At 42.8% G+C, this 22,988-nt stretch overlaps 1 protein-coding gene across 1 annotated transcript in view; it reads left to right on the forward strand.

Annotated features, from left to right (window-relative positions):
* Nucleotides 1-22,988, forward strand: part of srcin1a (SRC kinase signaling inhibitor 1a) — a 94,812-nt gene that overhangs the window by 48,350 nt on the left and 23,474 nt on the right. The window contains exons 6-10 of the mRNA XM_056288380.1: nt 911-1,012; nt 1,433-1,560; nt 5,021-5,041; nt 12,793-12,953; nt 16,101-16,276. Of these exons, the coding sequence (XP_056144355.1) occupies nt 911-1,012; nt 1,433-1,560; nt 5,021-5,041; nt 12,793-12,953; nt 16,101-16,276 (588 nt within the window). The remainder of the gene's footprint in view (nt 1-910; nt 1,013-1,432; nt 1,561-5,020; nt 5,042-12,792; nt 12,954-16,100; nt 16,277-22,988) is intronic.

Genomic DNA, 22,988 nt, shown 5'->3' on the forward strand with positions numbered 1-22,988 from the left:
TATATATATATATATATATATATATATATATATATATATATATATATATATAAAAATGTTGATTCCCCCCTCCACCCCTTTTCTCCCCAATTGTAACTGCCCAAACACCCTGCTCTCCGAGCCGTCCCGGTCGCTGCTCCACCCCCTCTGCTGATCTGGGGAGGGCTGCAGACTACCACATGTCTCCTCTGATACATGTTGAGTCGCCAGCCGCTTCTTTTCACCTGAGAGTGAGGAGTTTCACCAGGGGGACGTAGCGCATGGGAAGATCACGCTATTCTCCCCAGTTCCCCCTCCCTCCCGAGCAGGTGCCCCAACTGACCAGAGGAGCCGCTAGTGCAGCGACCTGGACACATACGCACATCCGGGTTCCCACCCGCAGACATGGCCAATTGTGTCTGTAGGGACGCCCGACCAAGCCGGAGGTAACACAGGGATTCCAACCAGTGATCCTCGTGTTGGGCAAAACTATTTTTAAACATTGAGAGTCATTATGATGCTGAATTTTTGCAAAGCACAAGAAGGAAGGACAATCATAGTGGTGAATGGCTTGGTATTACCACCATTATGTTACTAAAGGGTGATGAAACCAATTATGACATTCACCTACTTTTGATTTTCAACACCGCCCCCCAAAAAAAGAAAACAGCAATTTAGTGCCTGAAACACTAGCATTTCAACGGATGCACTTCTTTGCAGAGTTTATGCACATTATTACCTGCTCCCTCAAACATCAGCCAGATAGCAGTTAACGCCTCATCATTTTTTAGTGTTATTTATGTGTTATTTTAGTGTTTCAGGACCCTTTAAAAGTTAACGACATCAGTGTTTAAATGGCACCACTGTGACAATCTTGCTCAGATAGTCCATGCCCTGACTTTGATGCCACTCGGACATGATTCTGTTTCAGAGATCATCGTCTGGAACGAATGGAAGCCATGGAGAAGCAGATAGCCAGTCTGACCGGCCTGGTGCAGAGTGTGCTGACCAGGGCACCTGACAGCGACAGCACGTAAGGCACTCAATTATACCGCATTAGTTCACCCAAAACTCACAGCTGCTATCCAGACAGGTGGTATTATTGTCAGGAACAGGCAGCAGGCTATTATCACAACCATTAACAGCTCCATAGCGGTGAAGTGGCACATTAATTTGTGCGAGCACAGCACGAGTACGGAGCAATAAACATTAGCTGCAAGGCATTGATACAGTAAGACCTGTAAGCTTGCTTTTCAGTATAACTGCAGTCTGTCAATTCCACATAATGGTGTTAATCATGCTAATCCAACATGAACGCAGTGAAGTCTTAACACTGAGGATCCATTTAAAAAGTTGAAGATGCTAACCCTCAGTGGACAGGGTGCATTGTGAAGTAGTAGAGCTGTTAGCGTTAGCACTGTAATTGCCTTGCCCTGTGGCCGTTGATCCTCAGATGTGGCCTGCTGCGTCTCTGCATGATGGCGGGCTGCCCTCCAGACCAAGGGACGGAGTTCTCACGGCCCTTACCTTTCTCTTCCAGCGAGAAGACTGAAACCAACAGTGACGGCTCCGCCACTGGAAGTGAGTACAGCACCACAGTTGTAGCCATGGCCCCACTGCTGTTCATTAGCCTACTGTCAAACAGCTGCCACTAACCCTACACAGGTGGCACTCTATCCCTACGCCACTTACCAACTCTCTTACTATTTCTTTTTTCTTCTCTCTATGCATGGCCCTACTAACTGTGAACCCTATATTTTTCTTTTCTTTTTTTTTGGGGGGAGGGGGGTCACTGCCTCAAACACTGCTGATATTAAAAAGCATTTCTTGTGCATGTTGCATCATGTCCATAAAGAGTAACATTAGCTGTAACAGTTAGAACACTCCACTTATGTATGACTCTCATACTCATTCCAAAATGTCCATGGAAGACCAATGTGTTCCCAAACTTGACTCCTGCACTGACTCTCTGGCCATTCGCTAACAACGAACAACTAACAACTAGTATAACTGAATTTTCTCTGGTGATACTTGACCTGTAATAGTGCAGTCCTTTATTGTTGTTGTCTTTATAAAGTCCAGGAAACTGAGCTCTGAATCATTTACTGGAGTGGTTTTGTAATACATTTGTGTTTTCACAAATGACCAAAAAATGTGTAAAAAAAAAAAAAAGAATCTTGCAAAAACAAAATGCAGAAAGGCCTTGGTGCAGAGATTTTCTTGCCTTCCCCTCATCTAAACTTGAGGTTTTCAGTGGGTGGGATTTTGCCAGGGACCACGCCACGCCACTTTGACCCAAAAACCAGTGAAATCATTGTGTCAGTAATATTTAAAATCACCATGCCCTCTCTCTTTCAGCCTGCTGTTGTCACTCTTGTCTTGTGAAAATGGCACTGAGACACTGCACATTCCCTCACTGCACACGAGAACACACTATTTACATTCATTCATTCATTATCCAAACCGCTCCTCCTTACTCAGGGTCATGGGGATGCTGGAGTCTATCCCAGCAGTCATTGGGCGGCAGGCGGGGAGACACCCTGGACAGGCCGCCAGGCCATCACAGGGCTGACACACACACACACACACACACACACACACACACACACACACACACACACACACACACACACACACACACACACACATTCACACCTAGGGACAATTTAGTACGGCTGATTCATCTGACCTACATGTCTTTGGACTGTGGGAGGAAACCGGAGCACCCGGAGGACACCCACGCAGACACGGGGAGAACATGCAAACTCCACACAGAAGATGACCTGGGACGACCCCCAAGGTTGGACTACCCCAGGACTCGAACCCAAGACCTTTTTGCTGTGAGGCGACCGCAATAACCACTACGCCAACATGCCACCCTAAAATAAAGATATTTGCTAAAATTGATTACATTTCCTGTGTGTAGCAGTAGCCACCATGGTGAATATTTGTTGCACACATTTACAGATGGAGGATTTCGGTGTCGTCCACCAGCAGAAATACGGCTTTTCTAAAAAGCTAAAGCTGAACTGATCATTGAGAGCTCTGTCTCTGCAGCACTGACACATGCCATACAAGCCCCTTAATGGAGAGATACACAAGTTACTCTAAAGTGCATAATGAAATGAATCAGTTAAATAGTCCACAAGTGCTACGGGTTAATAGAAAATGCCAGCAAAAACTCCAGGCCATGATAATATCGTGTTATATTGCAAGTTAATTGTTAAAATTGTGTCAAAAAGTTGCAAGAAATATTAACAACACACTCCAGTTTCACTTCAAGGGATTATACCAGTTTCAATCTAGTTTCCTGGACCTTTTGTTGTCTTCATAGCATGAAACCCCACTTTCCTATTCTGCAGTGGCTCCACACATATAAAGTGTTTGACATTTTGCAAACCTTTTGAATTCATCTCAACTTTAGAAAATGCTTCTCTTACAAAAGAATCAGTATGCAGTACTTTTTTGCAAAGCATACATTTTCTGTCTGGCTTACTGTCACACTCTATTTTCTATGATATAAAACTATTTCCTATAATCTAAAACAGGTGTGGGCAGATTAAAAAAATGGAATGGTGTGGCATGGACTAAAGGTTACAGCCCTCTATTTTGACCCATAGAGCAAATGAATAATTGTCAAAGATGAAGTTTGTTGGATGCGTGTTGCTCTCATTTCAATCCAGAGGGCTGCCATCTTAATGCACACGGCCTGTCACTGAGTCACTTCCATCATCCATTCATAGAATCAGCATAGGTCATTGATTTTTTTTTCTTTTCTCTCAAAGTTTTTTTTCAACACCTACGTACATACTTTCCCTATCCATTTCTCCATATGTATCTATTTCTCTCTGTCAGTCATTTTCTTTTATTTCTTTTGCCCCTCTCATAGCTATATCTTTCTGTTTCTCCTACCGTTTCTATTATATATCAAGGACATGAGTGTCTAAGCAGACAGTGCCAAGCCTCCGACTGAGCAATTTCCTCTGCTGTGTTCAATCAAGGTTTCCTGGGGTCCTCATCCTGTGAACATGTGAACTAGGGCTGTGTGATATGACCAAAATCTCATATCACGATATAGGTCATTCACGATAACTATACATATCACAATATAGCACATTTTCTGTAAATTCACCTGCCTGCCACCCAGTGACTGCTGGGATAGGCTCCAGCATCCCTGCGACCCTCGGAGGAGGATAAGTGATTTGGATAATGGATGGGTGGATGGAAATAGTTTATATAAAATGACCACATGGGAAGGCCTCTTATTACATTTTGAATTATATGCTCGACAAATAAAATGTACTTACTCATATTTGATTAGTTTTCTCCTTTTATTTAGAACCTTTGTGCAAATTTTCAATTACACATGTAACAAAATCTAAAATATTAATGTCTGGGGTTTGTTTTGAGCACTCGACTGCTTTTGCGGCTCTCATCTGGAGACTCTGTACTGTTTGACAAGATTCTTGCGTAGTGGTGGCTAGTGATGTTTGAGTCTGTTGTGGGGACCAGCGTGCAGCGTATTTTGTAAAGTATGGTTTTCTGGTCCGTATTGAACTTTTCATACCCAAACCACGTCCATAAGATAGAAGTAGCCCCTCTTGTAAGTACAAGCTCCTCGTTTGGTCCTGGCTGGTCAGAGTCTCTCTGTTCAGAATTACCTCGTTCTGCGTTACTTTCACTGTCCTCCATGTTTGCTTGCCTACATGCAAATTTCTTGCCTGCATCCATGCTGTGCAAAGAGAGGAAAGGGTCGTCCAAATGACGAAAAATATCGCGTGAAGAGTGTGACTTGCGACACAATGAAATAAACGATAGAGCTTAATATGAAACGATAGACATGTTCTATCGTCATAAGATATATATCATCATATCGCACAGCCCTGGTGTGAGCTTTGATGATTTCCCATCTCTGTTCTCTTTCTCACACTCCATCTCTCACTCTCCTTTACTCTGTCTGTCTCATTCTGACACACGCTCTCTCATGCTCCCTCTCCTCTTGTAAATATCCGGTAACTGGTTCACTGTTTCTATATTTCAGCTGGACGGCTAAAGCAGAAAGGTAGTTGCCCTCTCCTACTCTCTCACCCTTTACCTTCTCCAATCTGTCAGCTCCTGCTTTGCTCTCCTATATATATGTGTACGTGGTGTCTTCTTTCACAGCCCTGGCCAGCGTCTATATCCTCCACTGTGACTCCTCCCAGCTGGTTTCCCGAAGAATTGTTTCTCTTTTGTCCTGTCTCTTTTTCTGTCTCCCCTTCTGAATTTCTGCTTTGTTTTGCATTTGTGAAATTCAGAAGGATGTCCTGTCAGTAACCGGGCACCCCAGAATGAATTATGTATGTGCTGGGGTGGGGTATTTGTATGTGTACAGTATATGTGTGTATACGTGGTGGTTGGTGGTTGGGGGGTCATTGGCCATAATCACAAAGCCCCATGGTGAGATAATCACAGTTGGTTATCTCCTTGTGTGTCACACCACTGAATTAGAGAATAATTGCATCTCTCAGTGGATCAGTAATAACAGGAGCACATATGCAACATGGTCAAAAGTATATGAACACCCAAACATCACACCTATATGTTCTTGTTGAACATCTCGTTCCAAAACCATTGGGCATGAATATGGAGTTGGTCCACTGTTGCTACTATAATAGCCTCAGCTCTTCTGGGAAGGTTCTCCACTAGATTTTGGAACATGGCTGCAGGGATTCATTCCCATTTAGTCACAAGAGCCTTTGAGAGGTGGGGCACTGATACGGGGGAAAAGGTCTGGTTCACAGTCGGATTAAATCAAATGTATTTAAAAGAAGTAGTTAATTACTTTTGAGTATTTTTGTAATTTGAATTTTGCTGGACAAAAAAAAATAAGATGTAATTTGTATCAAAATACTTTAAGAGCTTGTATTTGTATATTTGAAATACTTCAAATGCATTATTCAATATGTAATTTTATTCTCAAAAAAGACAAATTTTTATCCCCAGGTTTTAACTGTAGAAGAAAAAAAACCTACAACAATTAGCCTAATCACAGTCTGGCTAAATGCAAGTGAATCACGTGACATGTCCTGTCGGGTCCAGCACCGCACTCATTGTGAACTACGATATTTCATTTGTGTTCCTTGTGACCAGCAGCTTGAGGAAAGAAGCTGCTTTGGTGTTTGGTGAAAATTTCCCCTAAGATAAAGGTATGTAATCAAAATATGATCAGATAGTGCATTCTAAGGCTAGCTTTCTGAATGACTCTAAAATACAATAGAAGAAAAGAGTAGTTAGCAAACACATGTGCTCTAGAACTGGCAAATATACTTACTAGCTAGTAACGTTAGCATACCAGCTAATGTCACAGACATGCTCAGGCAGCCTGGAACAGTGGCATCTTGTGGTTAGTCATCATATGGGAAGTTTCATTAGCTAGATTAATTGTTAGCCACTTCTGTAACTCAGGACAAAATTAATTTCTAGCATAGCTACATTTAGCCGTTTTATAGTGGCCATTCTTAATAGTTGCCAGGGAAATAGCCCTCACAGTTCCGTGAGGATAAGGATAACATTTTACAGTGTTTGCTATGCCAGGGGATGGTCAGGTTAATACTCAGGTAAAAAAAAAAATCATAGATTTTAAGAAAGCAAGTCATATATCAATTAAAAATCTTTCATTCTGCTCTTTACTCTAAAGCTAAATGTTGTTCATCTTTTTGTACAAAACATTTTACAATATGGATTATAGAGAATTAATACAATTCAGAGTGAATTGAGCGCTTAAGTAACACATAAATGACTGCGTTTTACTGTCTATTATGTGAGTTGTTAATGTTTTTTGAATGCTTTTGGTTTTAAGTTGCAACTGGTAGGTCTAATCAATTTAATGGTATCTTTAATCAATTTTTCTTTAGGTAGAAGTCAGTCTTCTCAGGGGATGACTGGCAATGAGCCATAAGAGCCTAGCCAGGATGGCCCATCATCCGCTGAAGAAGCAGCCACACCAATGCTCAAATGTGCAATGCTGGATGGGAAATACTTCCAAATAGTGAAGCAGATCCCGAACTGAAAGATAGAGGCTGAGTGTCAGCTGTGCACTAACAAAAAGGTCACAATATGTGGCTCTCATGCAGCAACATCAAATTTTAAATCCCACTTCAAACAAAGGCACCCTGACAAAATAAAGGAATTTAAATACCACAAAAAGGAATTTGCCAGTAGGGGAAAAAAAACAAACCAACAAAAAAACAGGACCTCATACAAACAAACTACTCTCTTTGAATGTGGTCCAGTGGCAAAATAAGTGACTCTCTTGTCACATCCTTTGTGTGCACTAAAGGCATATACCGGTTGGCCACTGTTGAGCACAAAGAATTTATAGACTTGGTACAGGGACTTTGCCAAGGTGCTGAAGTTATGTCCAGGAGGAACTTGGGAGAAGAATCGATGAAGATTTCAATAATAAAACAGCAAATTTGAAGGAGAGACTTAAGTGCGTACAAAATGTTTGCACCACTGCAGATATCTGGTCAACTAAAAAAGCAAGTTATATGGGAGTCACTGTACATTGGATAGAAACAGATATGCTGGAAGTGAATCGGCTGCTCTTGCTTGCAGACATTTTCCCAGTCTACATACCTACAGTCGCATTGCAGCACTACTGGAGGAAATCAATTCAGAATATGGACTCACAACTGACACTATTGTGGCTACTGTAACTGACAATGCATCAAACTTCTCAAAAGCATTTCAAGAGTTCAATATCACAGTCGTTTCAGATGAACAGGATGAGACAGATGAGCAGGAACAGGATCTTTCATTTGTAATAATAGATCCAGAGGGAAAAGAAGCGTAAGAGTGTGCTATCATTCTACCACCTCATGTCAGGTCACACACTGAGTTTGGTTTCAACCACTGATGCCGAAAGAGCAATTAAAGACAATTCAACTCTCTCCAGGCTAAATCATTCATCCATGGCAGTATTCAGCCTTATGGAATGCTTCTGGCATGCCAAAATATGTGGAAATACTCAATAACTTGACTAACCAGCAACTGAAGGCACCCTGCATTTGTAGGTGAAATTCTTTTTACGACTGTTGACATTTTTTCGAGAGAAGCTTCCTGAGATCATGCCTGCTTTGCAACTCCCACCGTTCAAAGAGGCAGAGTTTCATGTCCTTGAGGAATACTGCAGAGTCCTCAAGCCCATTGCCATTGCAGTTGACTGCCTTCAAGGTCAGACCTCATGCTACTATGGTGAGCTCATACCTACCCTACCCTCTTTGCTGTTCAGGCTAAACTACATGACCTACAAGCTTCAAACCTGAGGTACTGCTCACATATCTTGCATGCCATCATAGCTGGCTTTGAGAAAAGGTTCAGTAGCTTCGTACAGCTGAAGATTGATGTCAATGAAACCATCCTGGCTACAGCAACCCACCCATTTTTCACGATGAGGTGGTTGCCTACCAAACTAGCTGCTGAGAAGAGGATATATCACCTGTTTCTGCACTCAGCTGAAGAGTTTGACCTTGGGTCAGAAAGTGAGACTGCCTCATCAAACGACGCTGAAGAGAATGAAGATGATTTCTTCATTCTCTCTGACGAGGGTACGGGTAAACTACTCTCACTTCAGTGTCTTAAGGTTAAACTGCAATCTCATGAATTAATAAACAAAAATGAATATTCATCAATTAAAAAATAAATGAGGGGGCATCTAGGTAGTGTAGCGGTCAATTCCATTGCCTACCAACATGGGGATCACCGGTTCGAATCCCCGTGTTACCTCCAGCTTGGTCAGGCATCCCTACAGACACAACTGGCCGTGTCTGCGGGTGGGAAGCCAGATGTGGGTATGTGTCCTGATCCCTGCACTAGTGCCTCTGGTCGGTCGGGGCAGCTGTTCAGGGGGGAGGGGGAACTGGGGGGAATAGTGTGATCCTCCCATGCGCTATGTTCCCCTGGGGGAAACTCCTCACTGTCAGGTGAAAAGAAGTGACTGGCGACTCCACATGTATCGGAGGAGACATGTGGTAGTCTGCAGCCCTCCCCAGCTTGGCAGAGGGGGTGGAGCAGCGACTGGGATGGCTTGGAAGAGTGGGGCAATTGGCCAAATACAATTGAGGAGAAAAAGGGAGAAAAAAATGAGTAGCTAGTTTAATTATTTTTTTTCTCCTCAAATGTGTTTGGCCAATTGCCCCAGTGAGTAGCTAGTTTCATGGCGGCACAGTGGTTAGCGTGGTCGCCTCACAGCAAGAAGGTCCTGGGTTTGAGCCCCGGGGTAGTCCAACCTTGGTGGGTCATCCCTAGTCATCCTCTGTGTGGAGTTTGCATGTTCTCCCCATGTCTGCATGGGTTTCGTCCGGGGGCTCCGATTTCCTCCCACAGTCCAAAGACATGGAAGTCAGGTGAATCAACCATACTATAAATTGTCCCTATGTATGAATGTGTGTGGGTGTGTCAACCCTGTGATGGCCTGGCGGCCTGTCCAGGGTGTCTCCCCGCCTGCCACCCAATGTCTGCTGGAATAGGCTCCAGCATCCCCGCGACCCTGGGAGCAGGATAAGCGGTTAAGATAATGGATGGATGGATGGATGGATGGATGGATGGATGGATGGATGGATGGATGGATGGATGGATGGATGGAAAATCCTTGAATTTAATATAAATTCATAACAACCTTGTTTGCCTCTACTGTTTCCAATCACAACAACAGGAACTGAGAGCCAGTTGGGCAGCCACAGCAAAGCAGAGCTGGAGACCCTTCACTCTCTGGAGGACCCCAGAAAGGACCTTTCCTCGCTCGATTCATATCCACTGATCAAGCTACTCTTTGTGAGATCTTTGCCATCATCGGCACGAGTTGAGCATCTCTTCTCCTTTGCAGGCATGGTTTACCACCCTCACAGAAGGCGATTAACAGCTGAACTGATGGAGAAATTAGTTGTGCTGAAAAACAACTAAAACTGAATTATAAAAAAATTGTTAGATATTAGTTGTGCTGAAAAACAACTTAAGCGGAAATGGAAGAACTGCAGTGTCAGGGGTTACACAACGGAGTATACTCTTTTTTTTAGGTTGTTGTTGGCATTGGGGGGAAGGGGGTGCTTCTCTTTCTCTTCTACTATTTTGTACTGTACTATTATGTCGTTTGCACTCGTTCAGTTGGTTGCTTTTAAAGTTGGAGATCTCAGAAAGTTACTTACTCCACTGCACTTATATTTATCACTCTTGAAAAAGGCATCTGCTAAACGCCCAGTCTAACTGTCTTCTGAAAGAACTAGTGCATCACTGTGGCCTGACTATTCAGTTCTCCCAGTTGTATTTCAACTGGCTGTTCACTCACTCAGTCAATGGTCGCTTTGACTGACAGAAACCACCCAGCATGTGCCCTTGAATCCGCAGCCTCCCACCTCCAAGATATCTTGTTTGCTACTTCAAATCTATGATGTGGGGAAATTAGCAGAGCTCATCTTTTCAATGTAAGGGGGTTAAGCTCAGACCAATACTGAGGCTACTAATTGCCTAAAATGTGATATCCGTTTGTATAGAATGTGTTTTTGTATTTTCAAATGACAAATTACTTTTATTTTAATTAAATACATTTTCTCATACGAGTATTTTGTATTTTATTTTGACACATTTGATGGGCAAGTATTTGTATCTTGTAACGAGATACTTTCTGATGTATTTGTGCCCATCTCTGTTCACAGTTGGTGTTCCAATTCATCCCAAAGGTGTTGGATGGGGTTGAGGTCAGGGCTCTGTGCAGGCCAAACTCAGCAAACCATGTCTTTATGGGCCTCGCTTTGCGCGTGAATGCATCGTCAGGCTGAAACAGGAAAGGGCCTTCCCCACACTGTTGCCGCAACGTTGAAAGCACACAATAGTCTAGACTGTCATTTTATGCTGTAGCATTAAGATTTCCCTTCACTGGAACTAAGCAACCTAGCCCAAACCATGAAAAACAGCCCCAGACCATCATTCCTCCTCCACCAAACTTTACAGCCTGCACTATACATTCTGGCAGGCAGCGTTCTCCTGGCATCCGCCAAACCCAGATTGGTCCATCAGACTTCCAGATAGTGAAGCGTTATTCATCACTCCCACTCCAGAGAACGTATTTCCGCTGCTCCAGAGTCCAATAGCATGCTTTATACAACTCCAGCCGACACTTGGCATTGTGCATGGTGATCTTAGGTTTTTGTGCGGCTGCTCGGCCATAAAAATCCATTTCATGAAGCGACGAATAGTTCTCATATTGATGTTGCTTCCAAAGGCAGTTTGGGGCTTGGTAGTGAGTGTTGGAACCAAAGAAACGATTTTTACACGCTATGCCCTTTAGCACTTGGAGGTCGCATTCTGTGGTCTTGTGTGGCCTACCACTTCATGGTTGAGCTGTTGTCGCTCCAAGACATTTCCACTTCACAATAACAGACTTACAGTTGACCGAGGCAGATCTAGCAGGGCAGAAATTTGACCGACTGAGTTGTTGGCAAATGTTTCCCCTTTAATTGTACAAGCCTGACAGGACGCCAGGCCGAGAACCCCAGCCAGGCCAAAAAAAAAAAATGCCAAAAATAACGCCAAATAGCCATTCATTTGGAAATCAATAATCATTTATGTTTGGGAGCCTCTGTGCACTGCTGTTCTGAAAGATGAGTCAACCTCTGTGTCGTTGCTTGGGAAACGCTCGACGCGATGCAAATGTCACTGCTATCACAGTCCCTTTAAATTACTGCGTAGCAAGAACGTGAGCATATGGGATGCATGTTAGCTAACGTGAGCATGGCGCTGCCTAAAAAGAGAAAAAGCTTTAACGTGGGGAACAGACAACCAAATATGTTCACGTTTTTCTTGAAAATGTTTCTCCGAAAAATTTCCATATCATGATGCCATGATGAAATTTTTCTCCAAGCCAAGGAAGATAAAGTGCAGCAATAAATCATGCGCTGTGTTCATGATGTGCTAATTGTTTTGCAAAGGTCGTAAGTGACACAGCTTATTTTTATGCGACATTTTATTTTTATTAATTCTCTTATATATATTATTTACTTTCATATTTATTTATTTATATAAACATTTTATGCAATAAATGCAGCTCATTAAGTCATCCTCTCCTTGTGACCACTTCGTCTTAAGTCTTGAATATATACCGAGCGAACAAAAATTTGAACGCAAATATAAATTAAAGGCCACATGCTGCACCATCTGACTTAAGCCGACTGCACCAATATGCCATCCCGTGCCTTATCTGTTTGATGATTTTTCGGGGCGTACCACCAGGCCTGAAAAAAACCCCAGGGGAAACACTGGGTGGCATCCTATGATGGAGCCATGTTGAAAGTCACTGAGCCCTTCGGTATGACCCACTCTACTGCCAATGTTTGTCTACGGAGATTGCATGGTTGCATGTTTGATTTTATGCAACTGTTAGCAATGGGTGTGGATGAAATGGCCCAACCTGCTAATTAGAAGGGGTATCCACATACTTTTCACCATATAGTGCATTTCCAGTATATTCCTATGGGTTTGTGGGTATGGCTTTCTGCATTCATGTTTTGCAAAGAGTTACTGTGTATGCGTCTCAGATTTATTTTGTGTGTTTGTGTGTGTGTGTGTGTGTGTGTGTGTGTGTGTGTGTGTGTGTGTGTGTGTGTCCAGGAGCATGTGTGAGTGTAGATGTGTACATGTGTTAAATATGCATTTGTACAATAAATAATTGCAGCTGGCTAGCTGCAAATTAAATTTGGATTCAGCCCAACAAATTAACTTGTTTGTTTAACCCGCGACCCTCCGGTGACTCCTATTTCCCACTTCTGTGATTGGCAGCCCTGACACCATCGGCCCCTCTGGCTCTGATGCCACCACCCCCCTCCTGCACCAGCCAGGCAAACAGCGTCAGCCACCTACAGATGCAACTCCACCTGCATGACCTACAGCAGAATGCCACTGACCTGCGCAAGCAGCTATCCCAGCTGCGCAAGATGCAGGTGAGATGTCCTTTCACATGGCATCACATTATATCTGCATTCCCGGCTTGAGATGCATGTGCATGCCGTGTCTTTTAAATGGAGACATGATTTATTTTATGGCATTATTGGATGTGATACTTAGCACTGACAGGTTGGGCAGAAAGAGAGGGGCAGTTCACTCAATGTCATGTGCAGTACCTTCTGATATCAGCTTATGTGTGATGATCATAAGAGAGAAACAAAATAGGTTTCCTTTGTACAGAGCCGTTTGCCAGTTCATATTGTAACATTTTTTATGAGACGGTGCAGATCTCCACATGTCGTCCGTGTTAAGCATTGGATTTGTCGTTTATCTGATCTTCATTTGAATGCTATGCCCGTCATAAACACACGGGTTCATACAGGTTTTTATGACACATTTGGGCCATTGTATCCTCTTAAGAATTATAATGAAAGATTCTGTAAGATTCAGATTGTCTTTATGAAGGCAGGCACAGATCAGAATCAAGACATGAAAACAGAGGACATAAAACAGACAACAAAAGAACATGTAAGAGATGCAGTCAGGCCTTGTTTCCCTTTATCTCTGCTCCATGCGCTGCCATGGTTACTAGAGGAGGTGTTGGATGGGACTGATGAGTTAAATGCTTTTCAGTGGCAGAGGAGGGACCTTTCAAGTCTTTTGTAGGGGGGGGGCGGGAGGATGGGTGTACCGTACAAACAGTTTGTTCTCCAACTGGATAGATTAGATTGTGAGAAAACCAAAACAGTCAACAGTCAAAAAGCCTTTCTTCAGCAAGCAAAAAGCCCAAGATGGGGAGATGCCAAATTAATGAGCTATCCCAGAGGTCCAACCACCATGTAAATGTGGTTGGACCTCTGCAAATGTGGTTGTGAATGTAAATGTGGGTTTGTGTGTGCACGTGTGCGTGTGTGTGTCCAAGCCTGACCCTCTGACCCAGTGTGTCCAAGCCTGACTCTTGTTACCCATGGAGATAGCCAGCAGTTTAAATTATACATGTGGCTCATGAAATATGCATGGAGAGAAGGTGAAGCAAAGACCAGCCAGGAGAAGATCACAACACTGAGATGTATATGTATACAAGACAAGTAAAATGTGTTTGCTTGGACTGCTGTGTCTGCATTGCTTTCAAATGTATTTTATTTATTTTTCTCCCTTTTTTCTCCCCAATTGTACTTGGCCAATTACCCCACTCTTCCGAGCCGTCCCAGTCGCTGCTCCACCACCTCTGCTGATCCGGGAAGGGCTGTAGACTACCACATGTCTCCTCCGATACATGTGGAGTCGCCAACTATTTCTTTTTACCTGACAGTAAGGAGTTTCCCCCAGGGGGACGTAGTGCATGGGAGGATCACAATATTCCCTCCCAGTTCCCCCTCCCCCTCGAACAGGCGCCCTGACCGACCAGAGGAGGTGCTAGTACAGTGACTAGGACACATACCCACATCCGGCTTCCCAGCCGCAGACACGGCCAATTGTGTCTGTAGGGACGCCTGACCAAGCTGGAGGTAACAAGAGGATTCAAACCACCAATCCCCATGTTGGTAGGCAACGGAATAGACCGCTATGCCACCCAGATGCCTGGGTTTATCAGTTTTAAGGGTTATTTTTTAGATAGCTTGGATTGCATTCATCCAGGCCCTTAGAATATTCCTGTCATAACCCTGGTTGTGAAGTGGATTTATGCTTAAAGCTTCTGTCATGAACATGAGAACAGCAGTATTCAGCATTTTCCACAGGGCAAAGCAGACTGGGACCCCGATGGCTTTGTGTGTGAGGGGGCATATTACGGGGATAAGCACATGAATGCGCACGCGCACACACACACACACACACACACATACACACACACACACACACACACACACGCACACACTTCTTCCTCAGTGAGTTCTTAGTCAGTAAACTGCACACTGCATCACAACACAATGTTTTCAAGGACACAGCCATTATTGTGAAGGCTGAGTTGCATAAACAAGGATGGAAATACACATAATCAGCCAAGGACAAGGCAGAACATTCTACTCACATAACCAGAACAGAGGGGCGTACAGTAATACAAAAGGAGGCTTGAGCCGCTTATTCAAGGACATGGTGTAGTATGGTGCCCAAACTACTGTAATTCACTTCTCCATTTTGAAAAGCTTGTGGCAGCCATAATTCTTGTCCTCAGTGTTCTTCTGTAAGGTCATGATGGTGGTGATGGCAGAGATTTGATAAGTTCCATGAGTTATTCACCTGAGGCCAGCGAGGCCGATGCTGCCAGTCTAGCGTGATAGAATTCATCCCCAAACACTGTGAAGCCTGTTGTTAAAGTGATACTGACTTCAAAATCCTAAAATTCCTATTGATCGGCTATGGTTCTGGGAATGTGACCACGGAGAAATTCAGTGGCCAAAACAGCACGTCTGCAGCCACTCGAGAGAGATCTGTGAGTGACTGTAGATGGTGTCCAATGACAAATTGTGCCGGTGGATACGTAGAGACCAGTCAATTTGCATATAGGGTGTGTCCGTAGTGAGATGCTATAAAACCACGCAGAAGCCGTTCTTTCACCCCCTCCTGCTAGCTACTTGGCTCGAGTCTGTGCTATGTTCCTGAGACTTTATTATCGATCTTGCTACAACGTATTGCTATCTATCTATCTATCTATCTATCTATCTATCTATCTATCTATCTATCTATCTATCTATCTATCTATTTATCTAAATATGTATCATCTATCTATCTAGCTATCTATCTGTCTAGCTATCTATTTATTTAAATATCTATCATCTATCTAACAGTTATTTGTATCACTGAATCCTCCTCCTCGAAACTAATCCTCGCAGAGGATCTTCCTCTCGCTCTCGCTATCCGACATTTTTTGTAAATAACAAGTGACAAATGGTACCGAGCCCCACCCACCCAGCAAGTCAGTAGCCAATAGCTTTGAATTCTTAAAACCACACCTATTTTCAGTTGTGATTCAAACTCCCAATGTTAAAAAATGTGTTCAGAAAGGGCATGTCAGTCTCTCTTTAAGCATTCTTTGAGCATTATCTAATAAAATATTGTCTGTCTGCATTTCTGTGTGTTTGTGTGTGTGTGTGTGTGTGTGTGTGTGTGTGTTTCTATCTCTGCATGTATGTGTGTATATGCAGCTCCAGAACCAGGACTCTGTGCGAACTCTGCTGAAGAGGACGGAAGCAGAGCTGAGTGTGCGCGTGGCTGACGCCCTGAGGAAACAGGAGGACCCTCTGCAGAGGCAGCGCCTCCTAGTGGAGGAGGAGAGACTCAAATACCTCAATGAGGAAGAGCTCATCATTCAGCAGCTCCAGTCAGTACACATTACACACACACACACACACACACACACACACACACAAACACTCAGAGCAGTTTACTTATTTATACAAAGAGGCATAGTTAGTCTTGACACAAATCTGTTACTGGCAAATTTATTGAACCTGAACCTTAATTTAGAAAGGCTAATTAATCAATCAATTAATATAAATTAATGAGTTTATTAGTGTTTAAATGAAATGATCTGTTGTCGTCAAGTGTGTTTATCCATGTGGTAACTTGAACACAACTGTTCCAAACAGAACTGCAGATCAGAGCCGAAATCTTAGAGGTCATACTTTTTGGGTTTTTCCCTTTCCTTTAGTGTGTTATTTAGGGAGCTAACGGCGATTTGCTCAAAACAATACAGCCGTGAACACAACAACCCTAGGCTAATGGAGCTAATGGCTTGTATTAGCATCGTTAGCCACTTCTTTGTTTTTTTTGGGGGGGGGGGGTGTTTGGGGTTTTTTCACCCATTGATCTGAATTGATCTTAGCAGTTTTACTAGTCTTTTACCATTTTATCTCAACTCAGTTGATTTTACGAGATATCCCTGCTTGCTTTCCTGTTGATTACAATTGCCTTACTTATCTGGCTACTTGCTTGGCTAGGCTTGTTTTTAGCCAGGTGGCTAAGCTAGCCAAAACAATTACCAGTTTTGCCTGGTGAGGACTGTGTGCTACTCAAGATGCAAACAGAAAGATCACTGACCTTAAAGAGGATATGCAACAGCTTTCTGATGAACTGCATAAGAAAGACTCCCTTTTGACTAGCTTCATGGATGTGGCTTTTGGGCAGTCCAAACGTGTGGCCTCTCCAAGTGCAACCATCCAGGACACAGTTCTGTAGGAACCATCCACTTGTCCATGGTTTTCCTCCTGCTCCACATCTAACCACCAGTCGCCCTGGGCCGAAGTGGTGGTCCATGGTCGCAAGAGAGACTTAGATGAGGCTGCCTCACCCCCTTGCCTAAACCTCTCAAACTGCTATGCGGCCCTGTCTGTCGACACTCTGTTCTACCCAGCTGATGTTCCTGCAGTTCCAACTTGTCCCAATCTAGGCCCCTCTATGAAAATGGCACCTGTCCACACTGCAGCTTCCCCACCACTGGTGGCTAGAAGTGTTTAGGTGGCTCACCATCCCATTGTAAAGCCAAAACAACAGCCCTCATCCCGGGTTATGACCGCCTCTTCCCTTCATAAGATCCTGAAAGAGGCTGTGATTAGACGCTCTGGAAGTCTTCCTTGCCCCAAACCGGCAGGGGAAATCCATTCTCAGAGTTGATGTCACTGCCTCGCCACAGCACTCGCCTGCTCGGACACCCCATCCCTAGGCGGCGATTTCAACACTCTGTGGATTGTGCACTCTCCTGCCTTGAGAACCCACAGCTGACATATCCTGGTCCACTTTTCTCCCCAGCCACATTAATAGTTGGGGATTCTATAATCAGGTACATATGTTTCTTCAACACAGCCACACACATGTTCCCCTGGAGTCACAGCCACTCATATCCTGGGTAAGCTCCTGGGGCTGCTGCACTCACTCCCGTCCTCCGCCAATTGAGTGATTGTTCATGTTGGGACAAACGATGCAGCTCTTCAGCAGTCTGAACTCACCAAAAAGGATTTTGATGACCTTCTTAGCTTTTTATGTACTAGTGGAAAGTCTGTTTTTATTTCTGGTCCTATTCCCACGCTGGCCCATGGAGCAGGGTGTTTCAGTAGAATTGTCAGCCTCCATACTTAGCTCCAGTCTGGCTGCAGAGCTCACAATATAGGTTTTATTGACAATATAGTCTTTTTTGGGATCGTTTCTCCCTCTTCAAGACAGATGGAGTCCACCCCAACAGGCTGGGTAGCCAAATGCTAGCGGCCAACTTGCAGCATGCCATACAGTCCTCTCCACATGACTGACTGTTTACATCCCACACTTCCTCCCTGGAACCTACATCTCTGCATACTTTGGTACCCCACAGTACTGTTCCCCCACTAGCTCTGCCCACTGGCCTCATCTGTCATTAACCCTCTCACCGGGAGTTTTCCTCATACAGACAATTATTAGGCACAGGGCCTCTCATCCCCACGACATATCGATTGGTAGAAACAACAACTTAATATTTGGAGCAAATATCTCCAATTTACATCCTATTTGCTATATTCCCATTTCTTTTCGCTCCGCTCTGACCTCAAACAATTTTGGCCTCTTGAATGTTAGATCTGTATGCAATAAGTCCTTTATCATTAATGATTTCATTGATTCTAATGATCTGGACTTTTTTAATGATTATTGAGACATGGCTGTCCCCAGGCGACACTGTTCCCGATTGAGGCTAGGCCCCCTGATTTTGCATATTTTCATATTCCCAGACCCTCTCGAAGAGGCGATGGCCTAGCTGTTTTTTATAAGTTAGGTCTTAATGCCACCCTGTTACGCCATCCTGTTACTTTTGGTAATTTTATCTCCTTTGATGTTTTAAGTTTCTTTATCACTGGTCCTCCCCCTTTACTCTGCATCTTAATTTATAGGTCCCCTAATTCCATTAGTTTTATTTCTGAGTTTTCTGAGCTTCTATCCATTGTCATGCCTTAATATGACAGGGTGCTTATTCCTGGTGATTTTAATATTCATGTATGTTGTCCTTCACATTCCCTCACCTCACATTTTTTAGATCTTATACTCTTTTAACCTCATTCAATCTGTTACACAAGCCGGCACACATTCCAACAGTCATATCTTAGACCTTGTCTTCTCATCTGGTTTCTCTCGAGTGTCTTAATCTGATGGATATGCTTGTAACTGATCATAAAGCTGTTATTTTTAAAGTTCCACTACAGCTCTCTATTCCTAGTTGCTACCCTATAACATGCACTCGCATGCTGGTTCTTTTTTCTATTTACCACATAAATGCTGGTTCTGCAGTTAAATTCTGTGATGTTTTTATTTCCTCATCCTTTAATTCCACTATGTCCCCTCTCGATTCCAGACGCACTGTTAAATTCATTCAATGATAAGTGCCTATCCATCCTCAACCAAATTGCACTGTTTAAAACTAGGAAACAGACGTCAAGTAACCTCCCCTGGATGAAAAATCACACTTGAGCCCTTAAAAACACTGGAGAAAATGTGAATGACAATGGAAGGTCAACAAGTCCGAAATAGCACATTACACCCTTAAAAACGAAATGTTAATTTACCAGAAAGCAGTTAAGAATGCGAGATTGGCTTAACTTCTTGGAACTGATATCTAGAACTAACCACAATCCTAAAGTTCTCTTTAGGGTAATTGATTATGTTATTAATGGTCCCGCCACTTCTTTTTCTGAGCCTGATGTTGAACTCTCCGAAAAATTTCTCTCTCATTTTGTAAATAAAGTGGAGAATATCAGGTCCCAAATCCAGCCTGATCCTTGCATTCTTTCCATTCCCCATTTTAATTCTGCATCTCTTACTCAGTTTCAACCCATTACAATTTCAGTGTTAGAGAGTACAGTCTCCCATATGAACTCCTCCTCCTGCATCTTAGACATCATCCCCACTAAGCTGCTCAAGGAGGTATTTTATATTATCAGCTCTGTTATTCTGCAAATTCTTTATAATTCTCTGGCCTCTGGTTCTTTTCTAGAGAGTTTTAAGTATGCCATTGTTAACCCATTGCTGAAAAAAACTTATTTGGATCCCCTGTCCTTAAGTAACTACAGGCCAATCTCCAAATCGTCATTTTTATCTAAGGTTCTGGAGAAAGTAAATTCATGTCAACTGATAGCTTGTGTAAATACTAACAGTATTTTTAACAGTTTCCAGTCTGGTTTTAGAGCACTTCATAGTACCAAGACAGCACTTGTTAAGGTTACTAATGACCTAATTCTTACTGCACAGTGGTGACTGTCAAGTCAATTTTATTTGTATAGCCTATTATCACAAATTACAAATTTGCCTCAGTGGGCTTTACAGCAATACAACATCCCATCCTTAGACTCTCACATCGGATAAGGAACAACTCCCCAAAAAAACCCTTTAACAGGGAGATAAAACCTCAGAGAGAGCAACAGTGGAGGGTAACTCTCCCAAAATGGATGGACATGCAATGGATATTATGTGTACACAATCTACAGAATACAACATTGAAAAAGGACAGAATTATAACGGAATTATAAGAATTATAAGACATATGAATAATATGATGAGGAGGACACCAAGCATTATCCAGATACCATCGGAACAGCCTAGGACCTGGGCCATGTGACCACCATCGCTATGTAGACCTGAGAGGAGGACAGACCACACACGCATACAGAGGAAACTCACATCACACCATTTACGTATGTGAGAGAAGAGACAAGAAAAAACATTAGTCACACATCGGAGAGAGAGAAGGATGTAACATTGAAACAGGATATGGATTTATAATATATATAAAAAATGGTGATGAGGATGCCAAGCAGTGTCCAGGTGGCAACCACCATCACCATAGAGACCTGGGAGGAGGACAGACTACACATACACACAGGGAGACTCACATTACACCATTCACATACACAGGAAAAGAGAAAGGAGAAGATGTCATCCAGAGATAGAGGAAAGACATGTGAGAGAAGAGAACAGTTTGCAATAGTCAATATGCTCTGTAATCTTGTCGGCAGAACAGTGTTTGGTAAATCATTGAGACAGAAGGCAACTAATTGTAGGTTAAGGCAAAAAGATGAGCTTTAAGTTTGGATTTAAAGGACTCAACAGACTGGTTATCTGATGACAGCAGGCAGGTTATTCCAGGTTATTGTGCTCGATTTTAGATCTTTTAGACTGAAGTGCTGCCTTTGACACAGTCAACCCTTACATTGCTTGGAGACTTGGATAGACATCAAGGGCATGGTTCTTAGTTTATTATGCCCATACCTCTCCAACAGAACTTTTTCTGTTGGTTTGGGTATCTCTAATTCCTCGATGGCTCAGTTGAGTTGTAGTGTCCCTCAAGGCTCAGTTCTTGACCCCCTTCTGTTTTGTTACATCTTGGTCAGGTTATTCAAAATCATGATGTGTTTTACTATATTTATGACACTCAGTTATACGTGCCACTAAATCCCACAGATCCTAGCAGCCTAGCAAATCTCACAACTTGCCTCTCTGATTTTAAATCCTGGATGTCCCAAAATTTTCTTAAATTTAATGATGATAAGTCTGAGGTCATTCTGTGTGGTCCCCCAAATTCCATTAGCCCTGTTGGTACTAATCTTGATGGTCTGTCAAATAGTATTAAGCAGGCTGCTAAGAATCTAGGGGTAACATTCGATGCTAACCTCTGTTTTGTTAATCAAGTCAAAAATGTTATTCAGTCATATTTCTTTCAGTTTAAGATCATATCTAAAATTTTGTAATTTTTATCAATTGATGATCTACAAAAATGTGTACATGCTTTTATCTATTCTTGGCTTGATTATTGCAATGCACTTTACTCAGGTATCAGCCAGGGCTCCCTCCACCATCTCCAGTTGGTACAAAACACTGCTGCTTGACTCATTACTGGGACAAAGAGGCATGATCACATCACCTTTGTGCTTGCCTTCCTACACTGGCTCCCTGTTAGATTATGAATTTATTTTAAAATGTTACTGCTCACTTTTAAGGCTTTAAACTTTCTTGCTCCTAAATACATCTCTGATTTATTGACCTGGTATGTGCCTTCTCTAGAGCCCCCATACTATGGAACTCTCTCTGCCTACTGAACTCAGACATATTAAGTCTCTAGCTTCTTTTAAGTCTCTTCTTAAAACTTCTCTGTGAAAGCTTTTGGAAATGTTTGATGTTTGTTTTTATTTATTTTTCCTGTTTTTATCTCTATTCCTATTTATTTGGTCTTATTCATTCATTGTCTTTAGAGTGCCTTACAAAAGTATTCAACCCCCTTGACAGTCATCACTAATTTCTAGATTATGAAAGATACTCACACATCTATTTCTGAACAATTATTATTTTTGTGAACCCATAAGCTCTAACAGCATGTTCCCAAAGCCAAAATAAGTTATGTTTCGCTGACTTTTTGTAAATAAATTAAAAATTAAAATAAAGTGCTTCCATAAGTATTCAACCCCACATATCAATATTTTGCAGAGTACCCTTTTGCTGCAATAACAGCCATGATTCTCTTGCATTAAGTATGTAAAAGCTTTGCACAGTCTTCTGGAGTAATTTTTGCCCATTCTTCTTGGCAGAATTTGTACCGGTCTTGCAGGTTGGTGGGATGGCTCCTCTGGGCTGCAATTTTCAGTCTTTGCCACAGATTTTCAATGGGGTTGAGGTCCGAACTTTGACTTGGACACTCCAAATTGTTCACCTATTCATTGCTGAGCCATCCCATTGTTGCTTTAGCCTTTTGCTTAGGATCATTGTCCTGCTGGAGGGTGAACCTTCTGCCAAGTTTCAGTTTTCTGGCAAACAGAAACAGGTTTTCTTCCAATATTTCCCTGTATTTAGCTCCATCCATTCTTCCCTCAATTTGAACAAGGTCCCCAGTGCCTGCAAATGAAAAGCAACCCCATGGTATTATGCTGCCACCGCCATGCTTCACTGTAGGGAGGGTGTTTTTTGGGGCATGAGCAGTGTTAGGTTTGCGCCACACATAATGCTTTGAGTTTTGGCCAAAAAGCTCAACTTTCGTCTCATCTGACCACAAAACCTTTACCCACATCCTAACTGGTCTCTCTCATGCT

Source organism: Lampris incognitus, chromosome 10 (genome assembly GCF_029633865.1).
Source record: "Lampris incognitus isolate fLamInc1 chromosome 10, fLamInc1.hap2, whole genome shotgun sequence".
In the NCBI taxonomy this organism is placed as follows: domain Eukaryota; kingdom Metazoa; phylum Chordata; class Actinopteri; order Lampriformes; family Lampridae; genus Lampris; species Lampris incognitus.